The sequence below is a fragment of the Triplophysa rosa genome, linkage group LG6, assembly GCF_024868665.1.
Source record: "Triplophysa rosa linkage group LG6, Trosa_1v2, whole genome shotgun sequence".
Classification (NCBI taxonomy): Eukaryota; Metazoa; Chordata; class Actinopteri; order Cypriniformes; family Nemacheilidae; genus Triplophysa; species Triplophysa rosa.
The window spans coordinates 24736286-24752995 of record NC_079895.1 but is presented as its reverse complement, the minus strand read 5'-3'; the positions used below and the strand labels follow the sequence as shown (position 1 = coordinate 24752995).

Genomic DNA, 16710 nt, shown 5'->3' with positions numbered 1-16710 from the left:
CCTGTAGAACCTTCGGCAGCCAATCAGAATCAAGCGTTCCACAGCCCCGTGGTATTATGTAGATTTAATTACTACTTAAAACTTTTTACTTTAATCAAAATTAAAACACTTTGACTTTTGAGATTCAAAATGAGCAAGAAGAGACTGGTGGTATTAGCATTTTTGTCTAGTAAAAATATTAAAAACGTATAAAATTACGATACATTTACATAACAAGAAAAAATACCTAAGATATTTAGTCTTGTTTATGAAAGAAAATATAAGAAATAGGTAAGTTTATGTTTAAAACAAAATTGTAAATTAAATCTAGAGTAAGGCAAACCGGCTGCAAAACTACAGCAAAGTTTTACAGTGTACATTTAAGAAAAACGTGTAATATATATTTATACATAATGTAAACTATATTTACTGATAAACTTATATGTGTTTTTGTCAATATTTGTTATATATGTATGTGTGTTCATTTCTATATAAATTAACATTATCAATAATATAATAAATAAACACAAACATTTATTTTGGAATCGATTAGTCACGATTAATTAGCCTGGTTTTCACATGTCAACTCCATAACCCAGAACACCTCTGAACATTTTAAACAGGTATACCAAACAGAATTCAGTAATACATAATAAAAACGTTTATTTTTTGATTCTACATTCGGTTTTGTCCCACTCCTCGAGAATCAGCGTCAACGTGATCGGGGCTTTTGAAAGCTTCTGTATTTACTGAAATCTCACAAAAGACAAATGTGAGGTTTTAAGCACCCGTAAGTACAGTACAAAAGAACCGTTGGCGACATTCGCTCAGAGCTGTGGAAATGTTAAATGAGCGTCTTTATTCTGCCGTTAAGCTCTAAAGCTGAAACAGAGGGACGAGAGGAAACAACTCCAGACTGTCTGTCACAACTATCATAAATCAGATTCCCAGCATGCATTCACACACACTTACAAAGAGAAAACAACATGCGTGAGCTCGCCTCCAATTTAAAGTACGTCTCCACTAGCGAATTTGAACAGTTCTTCACAAAACGTCCCTCTCACGCTGTTTCAGTAGATACAATCTTCAACACGAAGAACTGCTTGAGTTGCAAATCAAACTTTCTGATATTGAATCCGGGTGAGGGAGTGGGAGAGAGAAAACTGACGAGCGAGGAGACGAGAACTTAATAAAAATGAAGAGTTTCTAAGCTTATTCACCTGTCTGTTTAATTCATCAAATTAAATGAGTATCAAATGAATGACTCGTGTTAAAGAAGTGATCCGTAGTCGCCGAACGTGCGGTGTGAATAATTTGATCTCAGAGTTGAAGATCCATTCAGCACATCTATAGAAGATGCTTCACCACCAAAACAAGCACCTCAGACCCCTTCCTCCTGTCAGCCGTGACAGCGCCGTGTTGCCACGCTAAATGGAAATGTATAATTACTACGGCCTCAAATGCTAATTAAAACTTTGCCTAATAATAACTTTCAATAATTACACATCCCAAATGAATTCTGGGAGAGCCAAACGTCTGAGCAATTACGGCGGGGTACTCTGTGCTTGTGAGAGAATATGTACAAACTATAAAAGGAATGATGAGTCAGAGGTCATAAATACAGTGGGATAATAGAAAAAGAAAACATAATTGGATGCCGGGACGAAAAAGAAGCAGGTGGCACACCCCAAAATGAAAATTCTTCCAGCATTTATTCTTGATATGACTTACTTTCTTCTGTGGAACACAAAAGAGGATATTTTGAGAAATGTCTTGGTGGTTTTGGGTCCACACAATGGAAGTCAATGGAGGCCAATGTTGTTTGGACACAGACATTCTTCAAAATATCTTCTTTTGTGTTCCGCAAAAGAAAAAGTCGTACAGGTGTGGAATGACATGAGCGCGAGCAAATGATCAAATATTTTTCATCTTTGGGTGAACTATCCCTTTGAAGATCCAAGATGGTAACCAATCGATTCTGATAGGTGTAGACTAATGCCCTCCTTTATTGTATGCAAGTTTATGCTTTAATATAAACAAATAAGTATTATTTTAGTACATATTCTTTTGTTGATGTTTCTGATGTGATCTCTATTCTGGCTCACTGGTCTCTTATTTTATTGCGTGCTGATCCTGGTGGTTGTGTCTTAAATTGTTGGTTGTTCCCGTCTTGTGTTGTACAATGAGCGAAAAAGTACTTCAGACTGTAATCGAAGGTAAAACATTTACTTTAAGTAAAATGGTTATGGTATGTCACTTATTATATGTTATACAGTTAAATGTTCACAGTAAATGATTAAGAATACACTGATAAAAACAACCAGTGTGATTTACTTAATATTTTGTGTTAAGTTTTTCCATAGTTTTTTTTTATTAAATTTTACTTTAAAAATGTCACGTTTTTGCACGTTTTTTCTTAGGAAAATTGACATAAAAACTGTGCAAAAAATGAAGTAAATCCTACTAGTTAATTTCTCTCCTGTCTATCTTAATGTGCAGAAACAGCTTAAAAGCAAGCAAGTCTTTATAGATTCATTCACAACATATGGATTTGTGAAGCTTTCAGCACTTCTATTTGTATAAGCAGCCTGACATGTCAACTTCTGGCTCAGCCAATAGTGTGAGTTTAGGGCGGGGCCACTGTATCTATTTGCTTGAACAAATGGTATTTTCTATCCGGTCTGAAAACAGCCATTCGTTCCTGCTATTCTGTTTGGTGATGCAGAAATGACACTGCAGCTTTAACAACGGCTGGTGTATATCTACAGCATTCCTCTTCTGCAGAGCTCTAATGAATCCAGAGCAGATAATGTGCTGTACGGCCCTTATAATTATCACGTGCAACTCTTCCTTCTCCAACAGGCCACATTTCTGCTCAAATTCGAAAATGAGGCCATAATCACAGATGCATATCACCTCTTCATCCTAATTGATAATTACTAGTGTGTTAATGTGCAGGAATCTATTATCACACATGCAGGTACAGTTGTATCGGGGGCGGTGATATGAATATAAATGGGAAATGTTAACAGTGTACTGAAGGACATTTGCACAGTTTATTCATTGTCCATGCAGACATCAAAAAGACAAACAGAAGCTCATCGTTTCAAATGCATATTTATTGAAAATGTGTTATATAAAGTTTATACATAGTGTTAATGTATGCAGTCATACTACATAAATCATTTTCTTTTGTAAATGTTACATATACGTGTTTGACATGATAATTGCATAACTAGTGTCAATAATACTTCTCCTGTTACCTAAACTCTGAAGGCAGAGAGAGTCTTTTGTACCGAACAATGTAAAAATATTAAAGAGACAGTCCACCCTTAAAAAAACCATTTATGTCATTGGTCATTCACCCTCATTCAAAACCTGTACGACTCTTTCTTCTGTGGAACACAAAAGTAGATATTTTGAGAAATGTCTCATATAATGTTTTGTGTCCATATAATGGAAGTCAACGGAGGCCAATATTGTTAGGTTACCGACATTCTTCAAAATATCTTCTTTGTGTTCTGCAGAAGAAAGAAACCCATACAGGTTTGTAATGACATGAGGGCGAGTAAACGATGCATCAATTTTTATTTTCGGTCAAACGATCCCTTTAAACAGGAGTGAAATACTATCAAAAAAGTACATCGATATCTTAATAACTAAAACTGGAGTACAAAACTGTAGTGGCAACCCCTTCCCGCAAACCTACAGTGCGATTCCCTAAAACGATTTATTTTTTAAGGTTAAAATGTCTGACAGCCCATCCTGGATGTTTAATTGTGCTCAACTGGGTGTGGCTTCAGGTGGGCACGGTTGATGGGGGTAAATATCTTCCCCTCTCTCATCCTTCCTCTGTGTCAGAGGTTCTTCGGACCCTCCTTTCCTCTTCCTGACAAACAAGCTCGTTCTCTTCATCTTTCTGTTTACATAACGTCACACACAGGACGGTTACGAGCACAATGTTGCATTGTGCCGTTTTAACAAAACACGTCTTGAAGTATTATTACGGAAGCGTTAGGATTATTTACTTATAAAGTGACATTTAACATTCAAGTCTGCCGTTTGCAGAGTCACAAAGTGATTGGTGGCCATCTGGAGTCAAAGAGTGACATCACAGATCAGGTTCTAACATAACTATTGAACATAACTACTGTACCGCCATACTGCGATTGTCCAAACCTCAGAGAGTAGGACAGCATTCATTCTTAAGATGTGACACACAGACGCACACATTAAATTGATAGTGAAAGTGGAGCTGGAGAACGTATTAATGACTCTCTGTAAGACGTAGCTTTGTCCAGCAAACAGAGAATCCGATCCAGCAAAATACATGTAAATACCGGTTTGATTTCACATGATTGGCACCGTGGTGCTCGCTTTATAAACACCGTATACACGAATAGAAACGAAACGTTTAAACGGCTGCCGTCATTGGGTTTTTCTGTCTCGGGTCCGAGTGCCGCGCCTCTCCGTACGCGTAGCGCTCCGGACTGGTGTTGCGGTAGCCTCCGCGGTTCATGGTGTCGTACCGAGGAGCTCTGGGAGGAACGGTGGGAGAAGGGGGTACGTCCTGCCGAAGCGGACCCCTCTGCTGTGGAGGAGGGTGATAGAACCCCGAGTCAACCCGGGGGTCTACCGGGCGAGGGTAGCTGGGGTGGTAGCCTGGCTGTGGGTAGTGTGCGGGGGCCCACGGTTGCTGTGGATACTCGTTAGCTTCTGGTGGTCTCCTGCAAGACAGGAAATATGAAGGAAGCTCAGTTAAGATCTGGAAAGACAAGGTGCATGGTGAAATGAAACTTGACAAACTGTAATGAAAAACTAAACTGATCACATTATCAGGATCCTGTGTTTGGTGTTTGGCGAACATGACACGCATGAACCTGCGACACAAACATTTCAACACTTCCTGTCTCGAGCACGTACAAAGACTGGGACAGGCAATGACATGCGGTCAGGGTCCCTGGAGACGTTAATAAGGAGGCAGACAGTTGGCCATCTCTGGTTTCCTCACGCTGGCCGATTAAGCTATACTCTCCGCTGTAAGGCGAGATGCTGCACGCTATTCCAGCACGGATCGCCTTTCATAGCACAGTCCGCATTTTTCCGGCTCATGCGCTGCTGTGCCCCGAATGCACAGTTCCAGGGGCTTTAGCTGGCAGTTATATTACACCTCAACTGAGCGAGAAGACAAAACCAGACAGAGGGCAGAGCGATCGTGGCCTTTCGCTGAATCAGCCGTCCCACCTCCCATTACCATCATACCTCAGCCCAGTATCGGTAACAGGCCCGGCATGCCACATGTCCTCAGGAGCTCGTTCTGTTCGACTTTCCGGACCATCCCAATAAAATTATTTACGTGTAGGACATGTCCGCGAACAAGCTTCCAGTCTACAGTATCAATTAGCTGACGTACGTATCGTGTTACCCGCCGGGTGTGGAAAACATCATTCTCAAAGCCCTCGGCTGTAAGGGCTCTCTCTTGCTTGTCTCGAACACAAAAGGGAGGGTTTCCTGAAGACCTGGAGGGCAGGAAGACAAGCATTCCAAAAATCATCAGCATCCTCTTAATCTCGCCAAAGCCGTGACCACCCAACCAGCCAGACGGTTGGCGTCTGGACGCACACACTCCCTGATAACCCCTTCTTCTTCCGTCACCCACAACATCATTGGTCGAGGCCCCTGTGATGTCACAGGCTTGGATACGATGTGTGCGTCTTTGAAGGCCAAAATCATCATCACCACTGGAGATTATCAGCATGCACCTGGTTCTGCCAGCCGGCCCTCAAACCCATCAAACCCATTAATCTTTCCAACTCTCAAACGTATCGTCCTCTCACAGGCTAATAAAAAGCCCAAAGCATTTACACCTCTCTTTTGGTTTGGCCCGGTTCTTGATGCTGAACCCTCAATGGGACGATAAAACACAAGAGGTCTGGTGAGGTAAAAAACGTTCCGTTGTAAATACACCAACAGCTGGAGGAAGGAACTGGACTGGAAACCATTACTGTATTTTAGCAAGCCCCCTCTTCACTTTTCAACCCCGCATGTCTTCTGTAATAAAAGAGGAAGCTGGGAAACCAAGTGAGACTGCATGCTGTTTGGAACAAGATGTAGCGTAAGGATCGAGGAGTTTTGAAACATCAGGTCAATTCTTGTTCTTTAGTATTTCACGGAAGTGAATTTAGTGATTTTTCCAACTAAATACGCTGGAGTGGTATGCGGCCCATCGGGACGCATTTCCCTCCTGGTTAAATGACTCCACGCAACTGGTTTTGCGGCTCAGTTGGGAATTGGAGGACATTCCTGATTTGCAGTTATTTAAATGGTTTTGTGGACTCGACAGCTGGGAACAGCTGCTTTGAGCACCAATGGACCTTAGTCGGAGGAGATAGCGGATTTAATGACACGGATGAAAATGAGGCTGTTAGCCGTGGAAGTACAGTCTGTTAAATGTGTTGTAGTTTTGTGTACCTCGTGCGGATCGCTGAGATGATGAAACATCGAAATGCCTTGCAACCGTGTTGAATTCAATATGCCGTTTAACATGATTAAAGGAATAGTTCACCAAAAAAATGAAAATTTGTGTATAATTTACCCACCCCGATGCCAATGTCCAGTATACGATTTCCTTTTTTTAGTTAGACTCAAACTATTTTTTTAAAATGCTTACACAGCAAAAAAAAGATTTTCTTATTCAGCATTTTTGTCTTGTTTTCTCGTACAAATATCTAAAAATTAAATCAAGATAGATTTACTTGACAACAAAAGTGACCTAAGATATTTAATATTGTTTTATAAACAAAAATATTTTAATCAGGTTTATGTTTAAAACAAGCTAAAATAAAAAAAATCTGCCAATGATATAATAATGATATGTTTAAAACAAGCAAAACAAACAAAAATCTGCCAATGGGGTAATAAAAATAAACTTGAATTAGTTATTTAAGAAAAAGGTCAAACTAAATTCAAGTTTGTTTTTCTTACCCTATTGGCAGATTTTTGTTTGTTTTGCTCATTTTAAACAAACATATCTTAGGTCGTGCTCCTTGTCAAGTAAATGTATCTTGATTTAAGAATTTTAATATACTTGTACTAGAAACCAAGACAAGACAAAAATGCTTAGTAAGAACTTTCTTTGTAGTGTTGCATGTTATCTTACATAAGACTCAAAATATCAAAGATCCCTCCCAAACAGACATACCTATAGTACATACAAATCATTAAAGTAATCCAATTGACTTCAGTGGGTTTCTTCTGAAGTGTCTCGTGACTAGTTGCATGTGATATTTCGTTCAGGAGACACGCAAGACCCAATAAAATCCAAAACTACCCATGTGTTGCCACATTTAAAATGAGCACCCGGACATGCTGGTTTTGGTTTCAATATCACAAAATAAGCTTAAAATATTACTCTCACAAACCTATAGTTTTGCTACAGAAGACACTGCAGTTGTTTGGAGTACTTTACTGACGACTGTGTGTGCTTTTTGCACCTTCACCGTTTATAGTCCCACAAGAAGATGACATGCTGGGGCCAGTCGCACCAGCTGGACGTACACCCGGCCGTAAGACAAGTCTGGACGTAAAATGCGCCTTAAGTCCTGCGTACGTCTGAGACTAAATCTTACGTCTAGTCAGAGGTAGGCATAAGTGAAAACTCTTGACGTTTTTCCGTGGAGAAAAAAAATGAATACAGTAGTTTCTCAATAATACAATCGAGGTAATGTTGCGTCTATACAGACCATCTGCATTTCACAAAGATAGATATCAGTTTAAGGGACGTTATTGAGGGTAAAATATAATAGAATGGGATGAAATAATGGAGATATAAGTAATGGAGTACATAATGTACAATGTAAAGTTTTTTTTCTACTGGATGAGTTATAACTCTATACTCTAATTAAAAAAAACTAACTAAAATATCTCTTTACAGAAAAGATCTAATTTCATACTGTACACTCTAAAGAAAAGTTTGGAAGTGATGTTTAGAATTGATCTGTAATGGTTTCGGTTTCCATAGCCTACTCTCGGTCCTATTTAACACATTTAAACCCATTCCGCCCTGCCGATCACATTGACTGAATATCTTCTGACAGACGTCTTCTGTTATCCTATTTCGTTATTGCGAATAACACCCAACTTTTTTACATCCAGCTGGTGCAACCGGCCCCCTGGTATTTTAATATAAAATTATTTGTTTGCGTTCAACTAAAAAAAGAAAGCTATATACATCTGGAATTTCAAGAAGGCGAGTAAATTATGAAAGAATTTTCATTTTTCTTAACTCCTTTAAGACCCATAGAGTAGAAAAAGCCATTACAAGCTCACACAGGCACTCTATTGTTAAACTACCACATACTTAAACAATTATAAAGATTTATAGAGCTATTGTGAATGATTATGGCATATATGATTGAAGGGTCAGAACTGACCAATGCTCGGGGCAAAAATACCAGTATAAGTGACAAAAATTCCCCGGATATTTAAAAAGAAAAATGTTGTTGATTTATGGGTCTGTGCCTCTGCACACATTTGGGACCTGTAGCTGTCAGCTATCTGTATTCAATGTTCCAGCGGTGACTGTTGTTCAATGGGACTTTATCATAGAAAAAAATAAAACCTCAAGTCTGAAAACACTGAAGGTGATGAAAATACTCCAAATCATTTAAAAACAGAAACCGTTGTAACACCACAAACAGTTATACAAAACCATTTAATTATTGGTATATTTTTATTAGTATATATTAGTTTAGTTATGTATTTATAGGACTGTCAAACAATTAATCGCGATTATTCACATACAGAATTAAAGTTTGTGTTTACATAATATATGTTTGTGTGCTGTGCATATTAATCTTGTATTTATAAACACATACATGCACATATTTAAGAAACATATAAAATTCATAAACATTTATATAGAGTGTAATATATTGGTAAATATAAATAAATACATGTAAATATTTCCTAAATATGTATACGTGTATGTAATTGTGTTTATAAATAAAAAATAACATGCACAGCACACAGACATATATTATGTAAACACAAACGTTTATTCTGGATGCGATTAATCAGGATGAATAATTTGACAGCCCTATTTATTTAATTTATTACATTTTTTTAAACAACACATTTTTATTGCGTTATAATATCTTACATTATTGACATTTATAATATCTGCATTATTTACAGTCATTGTGTAGTAAATATTGACATAAACGTATCAATACGATAAACTGAAAATGATCGTATAATAACAAAATCATTCCGGTACAGTTATTACCTCTTAATTTAAAACGAGTAATTTTTGACAAAATGTTTATGGCACGATCCTTTTAATATTCCACATTTAATATTCCACATGACTGCAACAGCAACGTTAAATTGGTCAAAATGAATCTATCCTTCTTTGCCGGATGCACAAGGCGTGATATATTAAAAATCTGCCTCCAGGTCTCCATCACACGTCCTCAACTGTTTTACCATTACTTTTGAATGGCAATGACAGGCATAAAGCTGCATTATACACAGAGACGTCTTTTAGTCTCTCAGGCTCCTCACATCATGAAGTTCCACCACAAAGTATGAGACTTCTGTCTTCGTTTCAGCTTCCTAACCAAGTTAAATACTTATGAAACTCTGCGCTAACAAAGTTTCCCTCCTCAAATGAGATTTCATTATCAACTCAGTGACTCCTTAACCACGAAAAAACAAAAACAAAAGAGCAATACAGTATACGCTGAGAAACAATGAATGATAAACAGCCATCCGTCAAAACAGAAGGTGTTCATCTGAAAAGCCAGATGCTCCTCAAACCTTCATCCTGGAACATCAACTCCAAAATGTGATTGGTGAACGTCAGTTGTCTGTGTTTTCCTCGTGGACCGTCACGTTGTGCCGCACGTGAAGCTCTTCGCCCGAGGAGTTTGTCTGACAATCTTTTTTGAGACACGTTCCAACCAAACATCCGAAGGATCCTGGAAAACGCCAATGTTCCTGGCTGTCCAGACATGAACATCGTGCCGTGTTTTTGACATTAGGTCTCCCATAGTGCACCTGGCTGCAAAAGTGACACCGCGGAGCATCTGAGGGCAGGGCTGTTTATTCAGCTGCCCCCGGGAACCGCGCACCTTACCCTCACACATACACAAACACGTGCCCTGCTGACCTCTGACAGTCATATAACACCGGTTAGGATCCCACTGAGAGGGCAGGATTATTTAGTTAGAATTCCAGACTTTTATTGGAAGCGGAGACTCAAAGCAAACTCTTAAATCAAATGCATGTGTTAAAGGGATGACGCGTCTCAAAATAGAAATTCGGTCATTTTTTTAAGCCTGTTTTTGACTGAAAGATATTTTGAGAAATGTCACTGTGGTAATGCGTCCCTACAATGGAAGTCAACGGGGGCCGATGTTGCTTGGTTACAAACGTTCTTCAAAATATCTTCGTTTGGGTTCTGCAGAAAAAAGAAAGTCGTATGAATTTTTCGGCTGACCTTTCCCTTTGAGAACTTTTTTGAGAAATTAGCAATTAGCATAAGCATGGTTTTTTATGTGGTCGAATGTAAATTCACCCGCGACTGAAGCTTCGCTGACAGTTTTAACAAAAGACAAATGAGCAACTCGACTGCTTTTACAAGCCTCAGCGCTGAGAGCGTGAAATGAACGGGCGTCTGTGGGCATGTGCGAGAACTGTGTGAAAGGTATGCGACGGGAGTCACAAGCCTTCAAAGAGGAGTCAGTCGGTTAAGTGCTTTCGCCCTTGTTGTGGCTGTGAGGTCTGAAATAGATCTGTAGATTCTCTTCTGCGGAGTCTGACTCTCAGGATGAGTATGCCAAGGTTCGACACCTCTTAAGAATAATACCTCCCGCTCAGCCATGAGAAGCGCTGCCAAATGCCCAGCTATTCCAAAACCTCCGAGTGAATTCTGTGCGCTGAATGAGTAATGATTGAAACCATCAAAAAATTTCCGCCTGCTTCATTTAATCATTAGCGTAATATTCTCCATCTGCTACCTGCCCTGGACGCTGGGGCTGAATGGCGCTAAATGAGGTTTGCGCTGTAGAAGTCACGCTTGCGTGCCTGGCCCTGTTATTGGACGCGGGTCGGTTCGGGCGGTTCGCAGCTTGTCGGACACATATGAGCTCACCTGCGGGAGATGCTGAACGGCAATCAGCCATCAGGGGTGAACTCATAAATGAGCCATGATTTGAACACGTCAGCGTCAATTTACATTACCGATGCCCCCCATAGGACCAAGAGGAATTCTGGAAGCAGTGAACGGGATTTTATGAATGCAAGCGCAGAGAGTACAAAATGAAAAATAATGCCATGAAAGAAGGGGAGAAAGAAAGAAAAAGAGAAAAACAAAGAAGCGAAAGTGAGAAATCGGAGGACGGGGTTAGGAGGTCCAGCCTAGCACAGATGGTGGGTGTTGGTTGCCAGGGCAACATTGAACAGGCAGAACAATAAAAAAATATGGCATTATTTCAGAGCTCTGATCAAATGTAACCTTCTTCCCTCATCATGAGTGCTTTCTGGCACCTTCGGCTTAGAAGCTGACAGCTTGCTGGCTAATCTATAAGATATGAGGACAGTTTACTGACAATTACACAATCTGTTTCGACAGTCTTTTTAAGCTCTCTTAAAGTTCAACGAAAGCAGATTTTCAACTCATTCAGACTGCGCAAACAGGCTAGGAGGTCGTCCAATGCAGAACCCTAAATGTTAAAGGAATAGTTCGCCTAAAAATGTCATCATTTATTCGTGCGTACTGTATCTTGTTCCAAATACACATTTCTTTCTTCTACGAAACACAATTTTCAACAATGCACTGGTCGTTTGGTACCATGCCATTAAAATTCATAAGCACTGGTTTAAAGCTTCAAAAGCAGCATACACGCGTCATAAAAGTATTCTTAAAGTAGTCGGCAGCTTTGTGTGAATAACAAATGACGAGGAGTATTTCAATCATTATTCACTTTAATCCGCAGTGAGCTGTTAACTGCGCTGACATTTCATGCGGGTTAACTGGGTCATCTGACTGAAACGTGTCTCGTGGTTTTACAAACCTTTTGATCAGAAGGTGCACGCTTAAAGGTGACAAACGAGTTTTGTGGACAAAGATCGTTCTGGGTAAATATATTCAATTGTTTAATTACAAAACGATTAAAAGATTGTTTTAAAAAAGCATCTCAGGGTGAGACCTTAAGAAACCGGTTGTAAAAATGCAGAGAGAACTTTTTTACTAATTCTGGGCAAAGGATGACTACTTAAAAAATGCTTACATATAACAAAGTTTTGATTTATTTGGGATATTTATAGTTATAATTATCATAATTATTATGTCAACCCTGCAGAAAAAACAATAGAACCCTGTCCAAAACACACAGAAAATGAAATGCATTTAATGGTTACAATGGGAATCATATTGATTTTAATGGACACTATAATGGTGCCAATTGGTTCATATTTTAAACTGTACAGATTGATGTTGGGATGGGAATGCATTCACAGAAATGATTCTCTCTTCTGTTTGTTTACTCTTAAGGTCTCTTGGTATGTTGCAAATATAGCTCATTGTAATGAAAATGTAGCCATTTGATGAATTAAAATATTAATACTACTAATAAAATAATAAAGTAACTGAGTACTCTGCTGAAATGGTATGGGTTTTAATGGAGTTTGTATTGGTTTTAATGGAAACTGTAATGGCTCTGTGGGTCTCTATCGGTAATTTGCTTCTTTTCTACTTTTCATTGCATACTTTTTTACTTTTCCTTATGTCATTTTTAATATGACTTTTATTTCTACTCGAGTCATTATTTCTCTACTTACTTGTACTTTTACTTGAGTAAAATGTTTGGCTACTCAACCCACCTCTGTATGTGATGGATTCTATTGGTGGGTTGTTAGATGGGATAAAATAGATCACCATTAAATCCTATGGGAATAACGCCCCAAAACACACTAAATTTGATTTTAATGGTTTTATTGGGAAAAAGCTAATAGTGCATAATGGTATTTGAATGGAAACCATTAGAATGTCTGTGATGGTTTCTATTGTTATTTTTCAGCTGGGAATGTACTGTGTGTTAATTCATAGTTTTAAAAATTAACTTTAATGAACGATTTGTTCATGACTCTTGATTTGTTTCTGGCTCTCAAACTAAGCTGAGCTAGTGCAGACATCAAGATTTTTAGTACATAATGACTTCATTTCTGTCTGTTCTCTACACAAACCGCTGATATTTCTTCAGAAGACTTGTAATATAATATTCTTATGAACCCCCGTTTTGTTTTTAAGCTCGAAAGCTTTAGTCCCCTATAATCGTATCTATGCGGGGGAAAATATGAAAACAATAAGCACATTCTTCAAAATGTCTTCTTTTGTATTTCCTAGAAGATAAAGTCATCCAGTACATCTTTAAAATGACATGTTTAGTATCCTTTCTCCGGTGAACTATTCCTTCACGCTACACACTGCTCGTTGAACAATGTTACCATTGAGACATGTCTGAAGAGGTCTGAGAAAACCCGTCAGCAGAAATCCAGCGTGTGGGACGGGGGGCAGTCCTTGGGGGTGTTTCTTGAGAAAGGACCGGGTTAGTATTAGGAAGACAGTGAAGGATGGGGTTAGGATGAGTGAGTATGATTGATTTGAGCACCACAGAACAGCACGTAGTTCCAATAATGTTCCTCACGGCCACAGTTCACAGAGATGGGCCACCGTCTGTGCATTCATCACCCAATTATCACCGAAACTGTCCAATGAAAGCCCCAACTTTGATGTGCCCGCTTAATCCAATAATCTGGAGGCAGGTGGTAAACGGCCCATCTGATTGGCTGACCCCGAGTTGAGTGCACAGGGTAATAAGTGGTTGTATCAATGCACTAATGGTTATAATTAGACACACACGGAGAAGCTGTCGGGTCAGTTGACCAAGCCAACCTCCAGCCAACATCACGACCATGGGCCGGACACACATTTAAAGGGAGAGTCACCCACCCAAAAACATTCTGACATCATTTACACCCACTCTCAAGTCAAACATGTATGGAAGAAGATATTTTGAAGAATGCTGGTAACCGAACAACGTTGGCCCCCATTGACTTCCACTGTATGGACACAAAACCACAGACACATTTCTCAGACGAAAGAAACTCATACACGTTTGGAACGGCATCTGGCACAAGCGTTTTGAATTGTTATCAGTCCGATGAAAGGTTCAAGCCTGTAGCCCAACACGCTTACAAGTGCCAAACATATACACGGTGACCCTCACACTAACGCCAGTGCTGTTTACACAGACCCGAGAGGGCAAACAGACTGCAGATTTTACTAGCCAACATTCACGCCTGTGCAGCTGCGCGCTGTTTGTTTGAGCCGCTCGCAGCGGTCGGTCGGGCTCGGCAAACACAGAGCGAGCGCGAGATTGTGAACGATAGAAGCTACGGAGGACTGGAGCGAGGCAGCTGTAACTTTAGGCAGGTCTAGAAATGAGCCCCGTGATCGGGTTACAGAGTCGCGACCGCATGGCCGTCTCCCCGGAGAGGATCAGGTGAATTCCCTGGATAGGAGCGTCTCAAAAGGCAGACACTCCAAATTTAATTATACGCCTTAAAGAGGATTATTTAGCTCCGCATGAGAGACAGACAGATGACTGCCTGCTCTTTAGTCTCACATAGCCAAACCGTTGACTGAACAGCACCAGGGACCAAATTATGGCTAAGAACCGCCCACTTAGACAGGAAGTGACTGTCTGACCGATACTATAAGAAAAACGACCAGTTTGCTTTGTTTTTATGTGCAGGCTAGAGGCGGGGTTTTTGAAAACATATTAAATTACAATAACACACCAGCATGGTAAAATAAACATACGACCTGACCGTGTCAAAGTCTCCACAAAAACAAGAGACGTACATACCATTTGAATCAAAACTCGAATAGCACATGAATGAAAAATGAAAAATTAAAGGAAACGTGATGCAGTGAGATTTTTGAGTTGTCTCAACAGTTGTTTACACGTTCAGGCAACGTTACATCTTCTCCCTTATGGAATGCTGTTTTTATTAACTTTTCAAAACTTTGTTTAACGTAAAAATATTTGTTAAGCCGAATCTAATTGAGTAGACAAAGTAAAAAATTGATAAATTAATAAATATATAATAAATCTTTGTACAAGTACACTGCATATAATACATATAGCCTATTAATAATGTATTCGTTATAAATATTTATTAATATATCTTTAATAAAATATATTTAATAAATATATAATACATATTTGTACATAGAAATATAATAAATATGTTTAAAATATATCAATAATATCTTTCTTATATATTTTATAAAATATAACAAATCTATAATACATCTTTTCTATTGCTGGGAGAATATTCATAAGTCACATTTTTCACCTAAAAAAACGCAATAGTGAAAATCCCATAATTCCAGTCATCAGTTGATCCTTGCATTGACTGAGGTTACTTGTATTGTCTTTTCTGTCTCTATACCTTCATCCAACCTTCTTTATTATGTTTCACAGGCTCTTACCTGGGCAGGGAGGCGTACTGTCGCTCTACATCCTCGTAGCGGGGTGCTAGTCTGGGGTCGGGGTGTCTCACCGGCATCTAGTGACGGGCAAGAAGAGAGTGACAATGAGCTGAGGAGGTCACATAACACATCAAAGAACACTGAACTGCAACACATCGACTGCAGTGAATGCACGGGTGGGTGGCAGAGTTAATAAATGAAGTCAAATGATGCATCAATTGCAATCACCTATAAATCAAAGCAACTTAAATACAAAAGTGCTTAAACCAGCTTTCCTGTAGCTCAGTGGTAAGAAGAGCATGGCGCTAACAAGGCCAAGGTCGTGGGCTCGATCCCAGCGGATTGCACATACTTAGAAACAAAAATGTATAGGATAACGCAATGTAAGTCGCTTTGGATGAAAGCGTCTGCCAAATGCATGAATGTAAATGAAATAGATCATAACACAACAAACATATCAGATAAAACACCTTTATACTGTTGCCAGTCACAGTAGACGCTTGTAGGCCACACATTCAACACTCATCAGTCAAAAAAATGAGGTCATTATTTATTCACCCCATGCTGTTCAAAACACAAAAGAAGATATTTTGAAAATGTCTCCGTGGTTTTGTGGTTATACAATGGAAGTCAATGGGGGCCAATGGTTGTTTGGTGACCAACATTTTTCAAAATAATATCTTCTTTCGTGTTCTGCAGAGGAAAGAAAGTCATACAGGTTTGAAATGACATGAGGGTAAATAATGAAAGTTTTACATTTTTGAGTGAGCTATCCCATTACCCCATAACTACATACTGTAGACAGGAAAACATCGACTGAAATATTAAAATGTAGGGATAAACCGTGGCATTTTTAACATTTATTTGAACGTTTATTCCCCCTAATTTCTCCTAATCATGTTAATTTCTGAACCTGGTGTGCGACACCTACTCCACTTTCACAAACTCTCCTACTGGCCATGACAAATTACTGTAGAGCTCATTATTTAACATGCAACCAAGTCATTCAATTCTAAATGACAGATCAGTGCCGGGCCGGTTACTTTCACCTTCCCCCTGAAATACCTGCTGTGACCTGTAATCAAGCCATGAAAGGCAATGCAAGGTTTGGACAAAGGCTGCTTATTGGGGATTTAGGACTGGGAGTCATGGGGAGGGGCAGCCGCCAG

At 39.2% G+C, this 16710-nt stretch overlaps 1 protein-coding gene across 1 annotated transcript in view; it reads right to left on the bottom strand.

The window, feature by feature from the left end:
* Nucleotides 1-3086: 3086 nt before the first annotated feature.
* The window catches only part of LOC130555540 (partitioning defective 3 homolog B-like), a gene marked incomplete at its 5' end in the record, with an annotated part of 193496 nt that continues 179872 nt past the window's right edge, over nucleotides 3087-16710 (bottom strand). Inside the window, 2 exon segments of the mRNA XM_057335833.1 lie at nucleotides 3087-4706; nucleotides 15542-15618. Of these exon segments, the coding sequence (XP_057191816.1) occupies nucleotides 4394-4706; nucleotides 15542-15618 (390 nt within the window).